The 19,261-nt window shown below is 38.1% G+C and overlaps 2 protein-coding genes across 2 annotated transcripts; both read right to left on the reverse strand.

Annotated features, from left to right (window-relative positions):
• Nucleotides 1–851: 851 nt before the first annotated feature.
• On the reverse strand, nucleotides 852–3,174 carry bsx (brain-specific homeobox; the record flags this gene model as incomplete). The annotated part of the gene is made up of 3 exons (XM_080435273.1): nucleotides 852–1,085; nucleotides 1,653–1,843; nucleotides 2,919–3,174. The coding sequence occupies 3 exons, from the start codon at nucleotides 3,172–3,174 to the stop codon at nucleotides 852–854; spliced, it is 681 nt and encodes a 226-aa protein (XP_080291399.1).
• Nucleotides 3,175–7,566: 4,392 nt separating this feature from the next.
• On the reverse strand, nucleotides 7,567–13,250 carry lim2.1 (lens intrinsic membrane protein 2.1; the record flags this gene model as incomplete). Its single annotated transcript, XM_080436291.1, has 4 exons — nucleotides 7,567–7,628; nucleotides 11,166–11,300; nucleotides 12,603–12,752; nucleotides 13,076–13,250. The coding sequence occupies 4 exons, from the start codon at nucleotides 13,248–13,250 to the stop codon at nucleotides 7,567–7,569; spliced, it is 522 nt and encodes a 173-aa protein (XP_080292417.1).
• Between the last annotated feature and the right edge of the window lie 6,011 nt (nucleotides 13,251–19,261).

A 19,261-nucleotide genomic window follows, 5' to 3' on the forward strand; every position in this document is an offset into this window, starting at 1 on the left:
TTTGGGTCCCCATGGTAAACACCATATCAGACATATATCCATTATGACTATTATTATAGCCTATATAGTTTTATGTGATCATTTCTTTCAGGAGCTATGACGAAGAAATCGAGAATATAGCCTTATAGAAAACAAGAATGTTGTTTTTAATAATATATATCATGTAATTGAACAATTGATTAAATTGAGTAGTGCCGAAATAAAATTAGTTTAACCTGATAAAAAAAATAATAACACTTTCTCGATGACAAAGTGCACATGGAACTCGTGTGTGGTTTAATACAAAAGTGATTCACTATAGCTAACACAAATCAGAATTAGCCTACTGACCATAAACAAGTATGCAATGGTTCTATAATTGTAAATAAATAACCTATCAACTCTGAAACTATAAATGCAAAGTTTCGACTGAAAGAAAGTGCAAAAGGAATGGGGTATAATGATGATACCAAAACAAATAGCTTTACAATGGGTTTTTCAAATTACAAATTTTAACAGTTTTTCTTACATGTTATCAAAATAAACAATTTGATATTTTTGTTTAACAATCAGTGAAGAACATATAACCTATAAAGCGAATACTTATAATAGTAGTAGTGTTGGATATATTATTATCTTTCGTCAGACATGACAACACAACAGATTTACAACTAAGTCAGAGTATTAAGGAAAAACCCAAAAAATCAGTATGTTGCATGCTTCAATAAATATTGACATAATAATACATTTGCATTTATTCTTTTTTGTTGTTGTAATATGATTTTGTATCTGGGGAAATTCCAGAAGGCCAATATCTACATTTAGACATGGGTAATTCCGTTTATTTAAAAAAAAACAGCTTGCATTACCTACTATAATAAATGTTCTGGGGAGCAAATGTCATCTTCAATGTCGACATCGTCCTCGTGTTCCATGTATAAGTCAGGGTCCATTCCGTTTTTCATCTCATCATTGTTTTTGTCATTAATCTCACTCTCACTCGAGTTGTCTGACCTGTCCAGTTCACTCGGATCTTTCCGCACGTCCTGCGCTTTTCTCAGTTGTTTTTTATGCTTCATCCGTCTGTTTTGAAACCACGTTTTCACCTGTGTGTTTTTAAAAGAAATAGAATAATTTAATCCACTTGTCTATTTTTTGAAAAAAAATAATAAAAAAATAATAATAATCCACTTGTTTTTCAATAATTAGGCTATGGTTTATAGCCTTAGATCAGTGGTTCTCAACCACCCCCCAAGGGGGGGGGGTTCCAGGTGGTCCCCAGCTAAATGATGGAGAGTTGGTAACCAAATGGACCCTTATAGATCTTTAACTCTGGAGAGCGTAAAATGAAACCAAATTGACCCGTCAAGAGTTCATTTTCAATTTACAGGAAGTCTAAACAATTAGAGAATGTATAGAAGGATTGTTATTTTGATCAAACTTTGCCTCTTATCTCTCCTATGGTAGCCTACCAGATCAATACAGCATGGATGGAATTGTGGACAAAATCTTATCCAACGACAACAAAATATTCTAATTCTTAGGTCTGAGAGGCTAAATCTCATTGAACGGTGGCCCGTGCCTCAAATGCCGAATAAATAATGGACCTTGATATGAAAAAGGTTGAAAACCACTGCCTCAGATTGATCGCATTTAGTCCGTTTGTTTGTTACCTGTGTTTCAGACAGACTTAAAGCCGTTGCCAGCTCCACTCTCTCTGGTGTAGAAAGGTATCGCTGTACTTCAAACCTCTTCTCCAGGCCAGACAACTGGGAGTCAGAGAAGACCGTCCGTGCCTTCCTGCGCCTGCAGTGCTTGCCTGGTAACTCTGGGTGATGCTGAAATAATGCCGGCATTTGCATCCCTGTCACATGGAATATATAATATTATATGTAATAATAGTATACTATTTAAATAGTTTTGAGGGAAAAAAATGCTGCTCAAAGTGACTGCAAAAGATTGCTGCTATTTGTTTAAAAAAAAACTTCATACCCTGTATATATAACATGTATAACGACACAATGTGACATAGCTCTGTTTAACACAATGCTGTACCCACTCAAACTGTATATACTTTCCCCATTTTCTTAAACTGTTTGTATTATATTTTGACACTTGCTTTGGCAATGTAGATGTATGTTTTCTCACGCCAATAAAGCTCCTTTGAATTGAATTGAAATTGGAATATATATCAGTTTACAACATCTTTTCCCCCCTCTTCTTTTTTAACTTTTCTTTATTGTGATTCACGTTGAAAGTAATTTGAACTTGATTGGCTTTAATTCAGTAATATAATATCTTGGGGGGGAAATATCTTATTTGGCTTACATAACCTATATTTCAGAGACGTTCAGTTGCGCATACTGGAAATTCCAGTCGAATAATTCGGTCAACTTTCTTTCTCACATTTTTGGAGATTATAGGCTCTAGTCAGTAGTCACTGATAACTGGTTAGGGTTATGTCTAACAGACAACTTTTATGCTGCAAAATATAAACTGTAATGACAATCAACATGCACATGCTGCAGTGCAGTGTTAATTTTGTCGACTAAAACTGTGACGAAAAATGTTCATCGACTACCTTTTTTTCACTGACGAAAAGGAAATAAAAACTAAGCAATGATGCTAAAATGTTGACTGGTGGAGTAGAAAGTATGTTTGGTTGCACTCGGGTGTTGCGCTATGAAAATAGCAGATCTACAAGCTCACGATGCCTCTCGCTGCGGTGCGTTGTGAGCTTGTAGATTGGCTATTTTCAGCATGCAACCAAGTGTAAAACAGCCATTACGAACGCCATCAAGGCCTGCCACAATACATTTTTGTGACAAAATCAACTGAAACTTTTCAGATGACTAAAACTAATTCGAATTTTATTCAAAAGACTATGACTAAACTAAATCAAAATTTTGCAGTCAAAATGAACACTGCAGTGTACTTACCAGATGAGAAGAAATACTGATGGTGCTCTGGTTTGTGCAGATGGTGTGGATGGGGTGCCAGTATGGGAGCTGGCATCAGTGGATGATATCCATATTCCAGGATGCTGGGCATTCTGGACGCATGAAGGGACGTGGTGAACGGCGAGTGGAAAACCTCTCGCAAAGGCTTGGGTTTGTGCAACAAGATGTCCTCGATGAAGAACGACGTTGACCTCTGCGTTTGCACCTGTGGCGCCGGAGACGTGTAAAGACTCATTATTATAATAATAATAATGATTTATCAAGTTATGTTTTTAAACCGACTTCAAACGTGCATCTGTTAAGCCTGTCTGTTGATGATGCCGCGTGCGTGTACGCTGTCAGTTCACTGTCTGTCTTCCCAAAGCAGCGACCGCTTTAGACTGTAGCCCGTGTAAACAGTGAGTGGGAGTGTGTTGTATTAGAGTCAGTGGGAGGCAGATTACTATTTATTCAAAGCGAATATCAGATTGTGAAATTGATTTGTAATCAGCCAATGGGGTGGCTGGCGGGGCGGGCAGTATAGAGTGATCTGTGTATGGGTTAATACACTGTTTCTCAAACAGTGGGTCGGGACCCATTTGTGGGTCGCGGACCAATTTGTATGGGTCGCGAGTAAGTATCTCCTTCTTCCCGTTTCCTACATTTAAATTATAAATATATATATATATATATTATTTCAAAAGATTTAAAAAAAAAAGTTTAATTTCCAAAAATAAAAATAATAAAAAAAAGTTCAAGAAGTAGCGAAAATAGCAGATCTACAAGTTCACAACGTTTGTTGTGTGAGCTTGTAGATCTGCTATTTTCACTAGCTTGGGTCCTGCGGGCAGACATCAAATTTGTCTTTTAGGTCTCGATATTAAAAGGTTTGGGAACCACTGGGTTAATAGGAGAGGGGAAGGTCGCTGGCCGTGGTGCTGAAACCTCACAACTGTAGTTCACTAACTTGCTTTATTCTTTTTCTTTTGGGGGGGATTTCATCCCTTCGGCATATGTACTTTGTGTAAGCCTATTTTCAGGCCAAGGGCCCCTTAGCTGAGAGAAATTAAGCGGGGACCCGGGCCCCCTGCACTACATTGCATACAATTGTGTTGCAGATTAAACTTTTTCATAGAATTCATAGATATATAGCTTCATTGACTATCATCAGTGTTGTGTAAATTCCTTTTTTTTTTGTTCATTTCAGATATTTAATCACTTAAATCGTCAATACAGTAGGCCTACTTGATTTGCTCCTTTCCCCCCCTATACACCAAACCTCTTTGCCGAAAATAGCCGATACAAGCTCACAACGCCTCACAGCATGAGGCGTTGTGAGCTTGTAGAAGATCTGCTATTTTCAGTTAATGTTCCCCTCAGAATTGGGATGCTATAGGGTTCAAGTGGTTAATGTAAAAAAAGAAATCCTATCACACAAAGATTTGGCGGACCCCCTGTAGTAACTCTGAGGAACCGCTAGGGGCCCCGGACCCCCTGTTGAAGACCCCTGCTTATAGGCTATTTGAGTTTACAGGTGCGTGGAGGTTGTGTCTTTATTCTGTCACGCCTAACTTTGATTCTGCCTGTTTTGCAATGGTTTTCAATGGGAACAGAGCGGTTTGTATGGCTCTCCGCTCCGTTCCCATTGAAAGCCACATCAGAATCAAAGTTTGTTTTTAGGCTATAATCATGTTAATTTTAGGCCATAGTCCAAGCAAAGCAAAACTGTTTGCTATTGATTGATCAGTCAAAGGTATAACCTGTAAGTTATAAAACAACACTTTTTTTTGTTGTTGAGAAGTTAAACTTAAAGTTCTATATTTTGATATAATAATCAATGTTATATATTGAACAGGGGTCTGCCCGTCTCTCCAGCTCTTTAATTAACAGAACATACATTTTCAGGGCAATTTAATCCAATCCAAGGAGAGAGAACCCATCAGTTTCAGTAGTTCTCCAATTCCATTTAACGGTTTCAAATTCCCTAGAAATGTAGGCTATCTTCTTCAATACTTTTCCTTTCATTTGACGTTTTATAGAAGTGTCCAGCCTGTTTCACAGCTCCCACGAGAGGACGTGCTATGAGCCTGTAATAATCCCACCTAAATTGGCTGTAATTGTTGGTATTAAAATCTGGGAGAGTACAAGTACTGCTCCTGTGTCATTAGGCGACGGAATATATAGGCTGTAATTTGTTGATATCGTGTTGTCATCACATTTCCAATCATGGTGGTTAATGTGAAAGTGTCTTAATGTAGGCATGAATTCCTGCTGCAATGCTATTAGGCAATTAAGTGAGATGTTAGAGCGGAAGTTGCAATCCTTTCGGCTCGAGGACAGGATTTCCATTTGATCAGGCAGAACAAATTAATTACCGTAATCAATCAATTATGCACGCCACTGTCCACCAAATACATTCTGTCTGCGCATAGCCCATGCTGCATGAATCTGTCTCAAAATGTAAATTTGCCCGCGTTTTTAATGCTCGGAAATAAAAACGACTTTTGTGAGAGGAAAGTGTAAGAGAATATGTGAGGAGTGTTAATCAGACAAATGACCCTCACCCTACAGTCCAGATTTGACTTGGCTAATAATCACTGTGGCCGCTTTACAACAAGTGAAGACGTGAACATCCCTTGTAATAGCGTAGCCTCATAGCATTGCCTATATATTGCCATTTTTGGGGCAAATTGACATTTCTGCCTACTCTCCTAACACTGCTGCTTCATTGTGCCTTATTGTCTATGTCGTCTGCCTATCAGAATGCTTGTTACGTTCCAAAAATGACGGAGGTAGGGCAATTATGCTATGATATGAGGCTAACTTTTTGACTTAGGCAGAAATCATTTTGAATGTATTACAAAGCATTCTTCATAGGCTGAGAACATAGGCAATAAGGCAGGATGAATCAGCAGGTCAAGACTGTTCTGCTCTGAGTGCTGGTTTCTCTTGGCAAAATGAATGTGTTTTTTTCCTTTTTTTTCTTTTCTTCTTTTCATTTCTTCTTTCCTGAAAACCTTCAAAATATGAGTCAGGTAATTATGCTATGAGTCTAACTATAGGCGAGCAGTCTATGAATGCATGAACTGACTATAATACAACAACAAACCCCTAAAAGTGCTGTAGCTATAGTTTCTTTAACAATGGACGTCGGTGGACCAAAGCGGAGCGCGGCGACCCAGTGCGTCAGTCTCTCTTCTCTAGACTAGAGCACATCAGGATAACAAGCTGCCTGCTTTACAGGGAAATTAGAAAGCAAATGAACAAATGGTGATGAAATCGTCTTTACGTGGAGAGTCAATAGGATCCGCTCCTGAGGTGCAGTTAAGCGGCTTTTAGTAGCCATTTCATCAAGTACATGTTTGAGCTGGTGCAGGCAGTGCGTCAGCCGTAAGTGGCACATTTCGATAAGAGGCTTGCAACTGCATCTGGTAATACTTGGCTTATAGGTTTCAAGCACCCATGCTAGTGATATAGGCTATATTAGATCTGTTTGTTTCAAATATTTGTATTGATTTTTCAAAACGAAGCAATGAAAAAAAGACAGCACAAAAGGTCACAAGTTCAAAGCATAAAACAGAAAAAGACAACACGAAGCAAAGACTAATACTTAAATACAATAAAATAAAATAAAGCAACCCTCCCCCTGTTGTTGTATTTGGTTGTATTTGGTCAGGTGCAAGGAAAGGGAGTCAAGGGACCAAAGTCACTGTGCGATTTTCTCACACGTGATGTGAATATTTGAATGTGAAGTTTGATAGTAGTAGGTTGATACGATTCTGAGTCAAATGTTTTTCAGTTTAAACGAAATCCCGTATAGCCGTTAATAACAATCGAAAATAATGACATTAAAGATGGTTGTATTCCAGGATTTGGTCAGACCATCGATTTTACTAACGGCTAATGTAAATATTACAAAATAATATTCTGGAAGTTATATGAATGGCGTACATACACGCAGGTAGGCCTATACAGTCTGGCAATGCACCGTTCGCCTGCAGGTAGGCATTCGGCCCCTACCAATCCCTTTATTGGTTATTATTCCATATCGTGCTAAATTAATGTTTATAGGCAAAATGATCAAATACAACTTGGGATATTAGAATTGGTTTGGGGGGAACATTTCTCTGTCTCCCTGACTGTCTATGTCTGGGGGCCGTGTGACACAAAAATATGACCTTATGCAAGTCCTTATAGTTATGTAGATATAATAAATATCTTTAGCTGCAGCAATGTGATTGACTAACTGAACCATTAATATGCCTGCTTTGATACAAAGGCCTATATATAGGCTAGAGCTAATTTTTCATTGTTTATGCATGAATATTTTTGAATAGTTCATATAGTTTAGCTTGTACTGCTACTTTATAAAATGGATGTAGTAAATATATGAATGAGTATCAGGCTATATAGGCCTACTTAAAAAGCAACATTAAACAAAACATGACACATGCATATTTGAATAAACATAACTATGCCACACAACGAAAAAAAGAGGCATATTCCCCCGAATTTCCAATTGCAGAATCTTTTTATTGTTATCAATTAAACATTTGTATTAGGGAGGTAAACTTTGGGTCCATGTTGGTGGACATATTCAGCAGCACACAGCTCTGATGCAGGTCCAATAATCCATGCTTCAGGTCTTCTAATGAGAATTAGAGCTTCTGGGGCATTCATGCATCCGATAGGCACACATATAGAATATACCTAGAATGAAAAGACAAGTTTTATCTTCACTATTCACTAATCCATTTAACCATTAACCAGTAGGCCTAACATTATAAATCATATTGATTGACTATCACGTCATCAGGTCATTGTAGCCTAGTGTGTGTGTGTGTGTGTGTGTGTGTGTGTGTGTGTGTGTGTGTGTGTGTGTGTATATATATATATATATATATATATATATATATATATATATATATTATTTTTTCTTTCTTTTTTTGCTGCAAAAAAAATAAAAAAAATAAAGAACACAATTCAGTTGGGATTGGGAATGTTCACCTCAGCACAGGTGTTACCAATAGTAGGCCTACTACTAATTAAGGTTGCGGTTCCACTCATGATGGCTCACTGGAACCACTAGCTGTTACAGAGCCTTATTAGTATATTGGTAACACCTGTTTACCCTACTGATATGTTTGGTTGCCGTGAAAAGGTACATTGTTATTGATATTGCAAGCAGGAAACTTATGTCTGCCTTTTATGTATTTATTTATTTGAGATGAGCTCACACAATTCAGCATGGGAGGATCACTTCCTGGCATTGGTGTAAAGTAACTAAGTAGGCTACATGTACTCAAGTACTGTACTTAAGTACAATTTTGAGGTATTTTTTTTACTTTACTGGAGTGTTTCCAATTTTCAACACTTTTACTTCTACTCCACTACATCTCAGAGGCTATTGTACTTGTACTCCACTACAATTATTTGAAAACTTTAGTTACTTTGCAGATTTGGATTATTATTACAAAACATAGGCTACATTAAGACCTATATACATTTACACCTACAAGCTCACACAGCATGACGCATTGTGAGCTGCGGACATTATGCATAATGAGTAGGCTACTTTCTACTTTTGCTACTTTAAGGGACCAGTCGAAATTTACATAAGGGGGGGCATGGAGGAAATGTATGTGCCCTGATCTAAAATGCCATGACCCTCCCTTTGACAAAAAAAAAAAATCAATGACCCTCCCCAAGTGATTACAAAAAAAAGAGTAACCCTCCCCGCCTAGAAGTGTCACGATATATTGTGTCACGATATAGCCTATCGTGGTATTAAAATGTGATGATAGGTATTGTCATGATGTCATACTGTATCGTAATATTTTTTTAATTGTTTTTTTAATACAAAAAAAACACTTTCTTTTTTTTTGCCGGTGAAAGTTAGGAGTTTTTACTGTATGATATGAAATGTAAAGCTTATCATAATCATAGTAATTATTAATCATGTCCTCCATCATATTCAAGGTATTTTGGAGAGAAATGAAACAGACTCCAGTCAGTCACTTTCAGTTTAAAGCACTGCAGAGGGGAGGTGTTGTGTGTCAGCTGATGCTCGTTGACGCTCGTTAATGTGACATGCATCTGCACTCTCAAATAGGCCTACATCTAATCTAAGATTGTATTATACTGTATCTGGTATTATAGATTTTTTTTAGCTGTTCGAAATAACTAGGCTGCACTTGGTTGGTCCAGAGTCCAGATGACAAAAATATGAGGTTTGTGGAATTTATAGTTATGCAGTCTTATATTATATTATATTTGTTATATTAGTGTCTATCTGTCCTCTGAAACAATGGGTTTATAGTTAGTGAGAACTTCACTTCTCCATTAAGCTTGCACAAATGTATTTATTTGTGTGTACAAAGCACTTTGTAATTGTTTCTAACTTGCTTTATAACGTTATTTATAAGATGATGGCCAATGTTGATGATACATGAGAAAAGAACATTAATAATATATCATATCGATATCATGCCCAACATCATGTATCGTATTGTGAAATTCTTGACACCCCTAACCCTCCCCATCAACTACAACATGACATTTAAAACTGATATGTCCAATGTTTTGCTTTCCACATTGATTAGAACATTGCTGTAGTGTAGTCAGTCTTGCTAAATGCACAGTGTATCTGTAGTAGTGGTAGCAGAATGGATAGTGTTCTCATCTTACATGTGGGAAACCCATTGAATCCTGGTCAGATTGAAGAAAGTTGAATATTTGGTAACCAGTAGTTTAAAACTTTTGTCACTCTGCCCTTTTAATTATCAACTACAGTGACTACAACTACACTGTTGCCTACATAAAACAAATTAGGCTATCAATTATGGCCTGATGCTTCTGGTTTTACTTGTGGAGCTATAGGCATCTATACACAACTGTCCATATAGATCCACATTAATCACATGCACAGAATTACTTCAAATGATTATGAATATCCAGTTATAGTAGGCCTATTTATAATGCATCTCTCCAATAACGCCTGTTGAAGTTTTGCTTAATTGTTCAACCACCATCGTTAAGACGCTGAATAGATTTGACTGGGTCGTTCACACTCGCTGTGCGTTGATGGCTTGTTAACGACCGTCATTGATTCTAAATAGACATGGTGTTACTTGATTTGAATTCTTTGTATCCTTTGAAATGGAGAGGGGTCATTGACCACTGTTCTGCTGTACTAAAAAGGTATATAAAAAACGGACTATTTTATCAATTCAAAATTGCATGACCCTCCCTTGGATTCAAAGTAAAATTAGCTGACCCTCCCTTGGACCTAAATTAGAAAGGCATGACCCTCCCCTATTTTCCTCCATGCCCCCCCTTATGTAAATTTCGACTGGTCCCTAAGTACATTTTGAATTCTGGACTTTTACTTGTAACTTGAGTATTTCTGCATTGATACTTTTACATAAGTAAAAAATGGGAGTACTTTGTCTACCACTGTCAGCATAACCTTGCGTCACCAGTCTACTGTCAGCATGGGAGGATCATTTCCTGGTTTCTAAGCACCGCCTGTTTTTCAAGTTTAAAATGGCGGCCACCAAACTGAATAGAACACACACATCCTCTGATATATTTTGATACAGCACGAACAGTAAAGTACTATGCATACATATTGCAGCTGGCAATGTGTAAGGTAATCCATATTCAGTCAAGTATTTACCATCATGTTTGTTGTTATGTTAGCCTAGTTGTAGCCTACACATCACACAGACTCACATTTGACATTTCCAACTGAATATAACTGTCTAATGAAATATTATTCATGATGAGGCTTGACTGAGTGTATAGGCCTAATGTTTGTAGTGGAATGAACGTCAGTATGTCTTCCACAAGTGATTAATTATGACTCAATTTTCAGATGCAGTATAAAGAACACATAATCAGAGAAATCAGCTCCAACTGAAGGCCTGAAGACATTTAAAGGTAATCAAACACAAGTTGCTGGTGGCCAAGGGCTGTGCCATGTAGATCTGGTCAGCTTTAACCTACACCATCATCCATTTAACAGGAAAAGAGGCAGGTTGAAATCCCCAATATGAATTTGCATAGCGAATGTAATATCTGATAACATCTCAAACTGAACAGACATGTTGCAATATGCTGGGTATGTTGTTTAGTGTGTTGAAAACAACGACGGTGAAGGAAAACACTGATCATCACCAGCATTACCTACCATTAATACTATAATATTGATTAGGAGATGGCCTGTAAAGGCCTGTAAATGTTTACCTGAAAAGAAGGTGAGCACCACTGACACCCAGCCAATGATATACGACCAGGAAAACCTCCAGTTTCCATAGCGCTTCCCATAGTAATTAATTGTCACACCCGTGTACACAGCCATGGCTAGAAACACTAAAAAGCCTGAGGAATGACAAAAGGTTACTTAGTACAGTAGCATCATAAGTTTGTGATGCTACATCATATGTTTGTGTTTGTTGTAGTACAGCCATTGATTATTAATGGGGTTCAGAGACATAGTTTTCATGTGCAGAAGGACCACCTCATTCAGCTGCTACAGTGTACTAGTTACAGAAATATTTTAATTTTGGTATAACCTTTTTACTGGACAAGTGTTAATGACTGGTCAGTCACTATATTAAACATGGACGGGCCATTTACAGCCATTTACATGCTTTCAATTTGAAAAGTACAAAACTCATTATTTTATTTCCGTTCACCATTCATACTTTTCAGGCAGTGATTTGTCACAATATATTTCTAAGCTATTTTATGTAAGACTGTCCCAAAGGCTATGTCTAATAAGTGCTCTTACTAGAACGTCTAACATTTTAAGAAAATCCCCAAATGCTGGGGTGCATAGAATCTGTTCCACTGACACTTGTAGTCCTTATTTTTGAGCTTTCATATGGTGTAGACTCGGTGGCCTAGGGGTTCCCATAATGCACTGCATCAGTTTATAAATGTAAGATTCAAATAATTGTTTAATTAAATAAAACTGTAGCTGCTCCATTTTGTTATTGGCATCTCTATTCTGGGGCAAATATTCTTTTTGGTGAGGATATTTGGCCTATAGATCCCTGGGGGACTCTGGTCAAATATATAGGGTTATGTGGTTAACGTTATTATCAAGGGAATTACTAAAGGGTTGTTTCTTATCTAGGCAAGGCTATGTCTTGGTTACAGGAAGTAGTATGGAAGTAAATGGTGAAAAGACCCCAACAAAGTGTCATATTAGCCTACTTTACATGCTCTATACACGGGACAATATTTATTATCATAGAAACCACCTAGTCAGTATATAGTAGTTGATTATCAAATAGCAGCTTTGTTGAATTTCCAGCAGGAGAAATGCAGTGTGTCCAGTTTTTCTATTAGTCTCATAATAAAGACAACCAGAAGCTGATGTCGGCTTCAAACAAGAGCATAATGAAACCATTCTTCTTTCATGGATTCAGTCCTTTTGTGAAGGTACCAGACATCCCTGCTTCATTGTGGAATCAAATAATTTTGTCATGATGCGATTGGATGGCTGCGATTAGACGGTAGAAATATAATGCAACATTTCCATTAACAAAATGCCAGTGTAAACAAAAAAAAAACCCAAAGTTATTTTTTTTTTTCCCCCTTCATATTGACTGATAATGAAACATTTAGAGGACACACCACAGCAACCAAGCGAAAACAGAATGGAGTCCAACTTACATGAGATGAAAAACAATATGCCTGCAGCAAAGGTTTTGTCAAATCTGTCGAAGGACGAGTAGTGGATGAAGGCCATGATGCCGATGATGATGCCAATGAAACATGCCAGCAGGGAGAGGATCATGAGGGCGCGCGTAGCATCTAGGTGGGCTGGGGACAGGGTCAAAGGTCAATAGAAGTAACCACAGGGGGAATAATCTGTGTCATCGTGACCCCGTTGAACTCCCATGTAAATAGACCATTTTGATAAAGAATGGAAAATGCAAGTATTGGTTTAGAAGTGGCAATGGAAACCAAGTCTGCATCGTGCACAGTAAAATCCTATGTTAATTTAACTCTGAGTGTACAAATGTAACCAAATGGAACTGTATGGGTCCATTTGGTTGCATTTGTACACTCTCGTAGTGGCAAATGGATCAATTTCCACACAGGGGTTTACTGTGTGCAGGCACATGGTGCATTCTAGACTTTACCAATGCTGTCATTGTGCGGGAAGCATTTCCCCGGCATGCAGTAACGCCACAGGCCCTGGTGCATGTAGTTGCTGGACTGTCGGTACTGCATCCAGTAATCGGTTGCCGTGGAAACGATCAGGAGGATGTTCCCCACGCCTGCACAGAACAGCCCTCCGCCCATAAAGCTGTACATCCTGCACCTGGAGGCATGTGCACAAAGAAAACAAAAACACGCACATACAAATACAAGAACACAGGGTCACTTAAAACCAGAGGTCAGTGCCGCCCCCCCTCACTCATCCCACACACTTCAGGGAGAGAAGGTCTAAGTGTCAGTAATTGCGTTGTAATGAACATATTATTGCCACTAGATTGAGCTGTGGGGTCGCTCGGGTGCGGGCGGCATACTTTGTTCTCCGTGAGATCACTCAGAGAGTGGCCTTTCCGTGGACACTTTAGAAGGAAAAAAAACCCCTTACAATTCCAAATGCTCAACCAGTGGCCGTAGAACAGCTTTGATACTTGATACATCTATTGCACATGAGTCCACCTGGATGCAGCATCTTCTGACCCCTCCCTGTTTTTAAATGAAGAGCCTTCTAGCTCAGTATTTCTAAAGGAGGATATAGATGGTAGATATGGATGAGGCTGAGAGAACAGAATATTAATTTAAGAGCTCAGTATTGCTGGGAGATCACATTCATTCTTATGCCTCTTCAATATAAAAGATTTACTACAAATGTCTTATGTTTCTCCATATAAACCACAGTTCAAAGCCGCTTTATGGGTTTTTATAGGTGGCTGCCTAATGGTATTACACATTTTCCATTCAGTTTCAGTTCAAAGGCTTTATATGGCTTTTTTTTGTCATTGTCAAATAATAGTTCTAGGGATTGCATTTTCATGTGAAGGAAGTCTCAACCCTATTTGCTAGCTGCTAACATTGAAATAAACATGACTGAATGGCATATACTGTATTTTCCTTAGAATTAGTTTGACATTCCTGCCTCTAGACTATTTTGCCCAAAGGAAAGAGTGGATTAAATGTGAGAGTGTGAACTGTTTGTCTGAGACACAATATGTAGGGAATAGATTTTCACCTTACATTGAAAGAGAAACCTTTTGTTCAGTTACCAAAATCTGTACCATTTCCGAATAAGGTAATTGTAATACATAAACGTAATAATTAATAATGTAATGTGAAGGAGAGGTATATTTACAGTGCAAAGGAAACCCTAAATGTCAATTTAACCCTTACAGATTTAAATTAACACACATTCTAGATAAGATTTAAGAGAAACAAATACATTTTCCATATGCCACATTACAGTAAGTGTATAGAGATTAGTTTTGGTGTTGATTACAGCATTCTTGTCATTTATTCTTTGTCACTGGCCAGAAAAACCTCCCTTTTCAGTATACTTTCACACAGCCCATGCAACCCCCCCATGTGTGTAATTGGCATACATTTTCACCTTCAGGAAGTGTTCAATATGATTCAGTTAGTACCCTACTTTGTAGGTCTCCCTAGAGCTCAACCAATTTGTAACTTTTGTTTTTCATAAGAAGTCTAATAAATACTGTACACCACCAATAATACACCTGTACAGTATCTCTACACTTAAAATGCGTCTTAGCTCAGTACAAGAGATGTTAACCATTTTCACCCAATGAAAAGAGCAGATCTGCAAGCTATGTGAACTTGTAGTTAAAATGCTATTTTTGCTATTCATCTAGCAAACAAAGTATGTAGGGCTTAAGTGTTTTTTAAAGGAGTTGTGTCACAGATTTGTGGTGCCTAGTTATATCCAGCTGTTAAACAGTCTTTACATTTAGGGAATTATGTTCACTTTTTTTGCTATACAAATGTTGAAAACTGAGCATAAACCCCCTATTTTCCATGAAACACTGGTTAAAGTCAACTTTGCCCATGGAGTACTTAGAACTGGGTCATGTTTTCCTGATCACAACAGAGGAATAGAAGCCTACATATTTTTTTTAAGAAATTAATACAAATGTCACCCTCACGCTTTTTTTTTTACATTATTGCACAAAATTTAATTTCAACTTACCTTGTTCAACTCCTTTAATAAAGACGTTTATGAAGACAGGGTTGCCTGACAAAACAGAACAAGATCCTATAATGCCAAGACAGGCAGATTTCCAGCAAGCTAATAGTACTAGCGTTTGAGCGGTTGAATAGGGGAACCGGGGCTACAACAAACAGAAAGCAGAGACAAAAGGCCCAGTAGATGGCTGTCCAATCAGCGTCGGCCAGTTTTGTCATTTGGGAATCTGCTGAAAAAACAGAAATGGCCAAAGCTTGGCAAGTTGAAGTAATACTGATGACTGCATGGTTTTGATTGAAAGTGGAGGGCTGAACTCGCTTTAATAGAGAGCAAGTGAGGCATTAAATTTGACTCTAGCCACTGCTACTCTATCAGGATTGTTTTTTTTATTATATATATATATATATATAATCATTCCAAAACAATGTCTAAAAGTACAGTATTAGATAAAAGCCATATATAATGTAGAACTTAAGATGTAAAATAAAGGTCCCCATATGAGTGCTTTGCTTTCAATAAACTATCCACTCTGTAAGCAGCATATACTCGAGCTTAAATGCGTACCTGATATCAGATCTACTTGATATGTTTTGCTGTTTAGTTTGTTCTATTGACACTGTCTCTCACTTACAGTTACTTCACAAGTCAGTGCTTTAGCCTGTCTAATATTTGTAAAGTATAGAAGATTTTTTTAAATCAGCATCTTGTTTATTCCATTTGATTTGACAAAAATGCACTTCCCCAGTTTTTGTTTTGTTTTGTTTCCACACTAAAAGGTTGACTACAGGAACTGCACTTATCCAAATGTCACTGAGGTGTTGACATGGAGATAACACATGATGTTTCATCAATAATATTCTTGTATACAATTAGGCCTAGTAGTAACAGGCTGTTTTAGAATTATTGCTTCACACCAGCAGTGGTGTAGTACTCAGCTCCAGTACTTGAGTCAAAGTATAGAGACTAAAGGTCAAATGTTACTCAAATACAAGTGAAAGTTACTCAGTCAATTTGTACTTGAGTTAAAGTACTACTTGCTTTTAAAAATACTTAAGATTTCAAAGTAGATGCTAATCTTGTATAATAACAAATACTTAAAGTATATTTACAAAAAAAACTTCAGTTCAGCATTAAAGTAAATGTACTTTGTTACTGTCCACCACTGCACACCACTCATAGTGACTGTCATACCACCATAGTCAAAATGATTTGATTCTCATAGAATTTAGCTGGCCAATTCACAGTCATGAATCTACATACTGTTGAATGATGTAGGTGGTGCCTTTTTAGGCTATGACAATTATTGTCTTCTAGGACAGTGGTTCCCAAATATTTTCAGCTTGAGACCCAAAAGAGAAATGTGTGTCTTCCCAGGACCCGAACGTACAAAAATACATAATTAATTAACAATTTAAGCCCTATTTTAAAAATAATGAAAATCGCTTGTCTACAAGCTCACGTGTGGGCGTGTGACGCGTTGTGAGCTTGTAGATCAGTAATATGTACAGTAACTGCCGGCCCAGAGTGGATTGGATGGTTGGTTGTACAGAATTTGTAATGTTTTTCATAACCGTTAACCAAAGCTCATTAATGATTCCATTCTGATTGGCTAAGATTGTCTTCCAACATTTGCAGGAGTACTTCGTCTTGAACAAAATGCGTCGACATGAACACAGCATGCAATTTCCGTGAAATGTTGCACGCACATCCATTGGCACGTCTGGGGTACAGTAACTAGATTAGGCAGGGGGCTACAGTTATAACATTACTTGAAGTTGCGGGCCACAAGACTGACAACAAAAATTAACAAAATGTTCATAGTTTACCGTTTAACCGGAAACCGTTAAGACATTTGTAACTGGTTGAATTAAAAAAAGGCCTGCCTTCCGCCAGGCCGAAAAGCAGAGATTATGTTTTGCACCCTGTCCGTCCGTCCTTCCGTCCGTCTTTGTGCGTCATCCTGTCTGTGTACAGCTAATCTCCGGCACCGTTGGCTTGATCGCAGCGAAACTGTGCACGCACACTCCCTAAATGCCAGAGCAGAACCTCTCACATGGGCCTTTTATAGCGCCACCAGGAGGCCGAGTTGTGCAAAAACAGTACTTTTTGACAGTACTCCTACAGATTTTGCCTCAAAATCCCCAAAGTCGGTACACAGTATCTCTATAGTCATTAAGATTTTTCATATTCCATTCTGATTGGCTAAAATTGTCTTCCAACATTTGCAGGAGTACTCCGTTTTGAACAAAATGCCTCGACATGAACACAGCATGCAATTTCCGTGAAATTTTGCACGCACATTCCCACTAGGCCGAGGAAGAAATGCCACTTGGTGTTGCTATAACAGTTTTTACCTATAACTGCACCGATCTGTGTAAAACTTTCTATGCTCACTCCCGAGAGGCCAAGGAAAAACCTTTGCCCTGCATTTTTCACATCTGCCTTTATAGCGCCACCAGGGGGCCGACTTATGTAAAACACATTATTGGATATTAAGCCTTCATATTTTATCACAATTTCACGCAAATCGTTACACATGATCTCTATAGTCATGTGATCAAGACGGATCTGTTTGATTTTTCATATTCCATCTTTTTTTTTTACAAATTTTTTACAGATTTTTAAAAAAACAAAAAAAACAAAACAAAACAATTAAACAAGACACAGCACAACAGAACAAACAGTAAAATAGATACAGTAATCAATGTAAATTTTAAACGTGAGACATTCAAAATAATATTCATATTCCATCTTGATTGGCTAAGATCTAAAGTAATATATATGTTACAGGGAAATTGGAGAACCAGGGAAATTGGAGAAGGCGCGCTCGTTTTTACCACCCACCCAGCAATTCTGTAGACCCAACACTAGAGGGAGCCATGAATGCAAGCCATGAGCCAGGCTTCCCAACTAAAGTGCACAAACATATATTGCCGCGACCACACACACACACACGCACGCACGCGCGCTCATGCTTTCAATTTGGTTTATTGAAAGCATGACTGTTAAGATGCTTTTATTGTGTTCTGGCTTTTAACATTTGTTTTAGTTTCTCCCTGACACACACACACGCACGCGCGCGCGCACGCGTGTTCAGCGTTCCCCTAGCGTTGCTTCCTGGTTGCTATGTGGGGGGGAACAACAAAAGTCAGGTCCGCGTCGCATCAAAGCCCCGCCTTGCGGCGCCGTCTCCTCCTCCTCCTCATCACGCCGCCTCACATCAAAGCCCCGCCTCGCGGCACCGCGTCCTCCTTCTCCTCCTCCTCCTCCTCGCGAGCCTCGCGTAATAAACCCTGTCTCGAAAAGCACTTTTTTGTGCAAGGGTATCTGTCAATTAAGCAGCCATGTTACAAATAGCTGCAACTGCTTCATGATTTCTGCCAAATTCTGCATTAAACATGGAGAAATAAACAGTGGTTTACAAAGCCATAATTATCGCTTATGTATATTTTGACTCCAATAAAAGTTAGTCACCCATAAGAGAATTTCTTGGATCAATGTGTTCAAGTAGCTCACATCATTATTATGTACTTATAGAAAGGTATCTGGTGGTAGGCTATTTAAGTATCAAAAGTAAAAGTATAATTAAAGACCTTTTCATGGTACAAAGAAACAAAACAGCCACAAACAACGAACACAGTCTTGTGGCCCCCGACTTCAAGTCATTTATACAATTATGGCTCCCTGCCTAATCCAGTTGTAGATGCTTGTAGGTTCTATTTTCAATTTCTTTGAAAATGTTTGACATTTTCTGACTTTGTTTGACAAACTTTGAATAATGTTTTGTAGGCAAGGTTAACATTTTATTTTATTTTTTTACTCACAACCCATAAAAACGGGTCCGTGACCCAAAATGGGTTGTGACCGTATGTTTGGGAAACGGTGATCCAAGTCCTGGGTGACATTATTACCATCAAAGAAAGAACCTCATCATGGGCCAACAGTGAACACTTTCTATGTTGTTAGTTGTATATACACAGCATAATCCTTATGCGGTAGTATTAAGCCTGATTTATACTTCTTCGTATGGCAGTGTTGTGCACAGACAATAGCCAATCTACAAGTAGATCGCCTATTTTCAGCAAGCGGCACCATTGTATGAGCATTAGCACTCTGAAGCTAAACTTGCACTCCA

The sequence above is a fragment of the Gymnoscopelus braueri genome (genome assembly GCF_963280865.1).
Source record: "Gymnoscopelus braueri genome assembly, chromosome: 8".
Taxonomy (NCBI): domain Eukaryota; kingdom Metazoa; phylum Chordata; class Actinopteri; order Myctophiformes; family Myctophidae; genus Gymnoscopelus; species Gymnoscopelus braueri.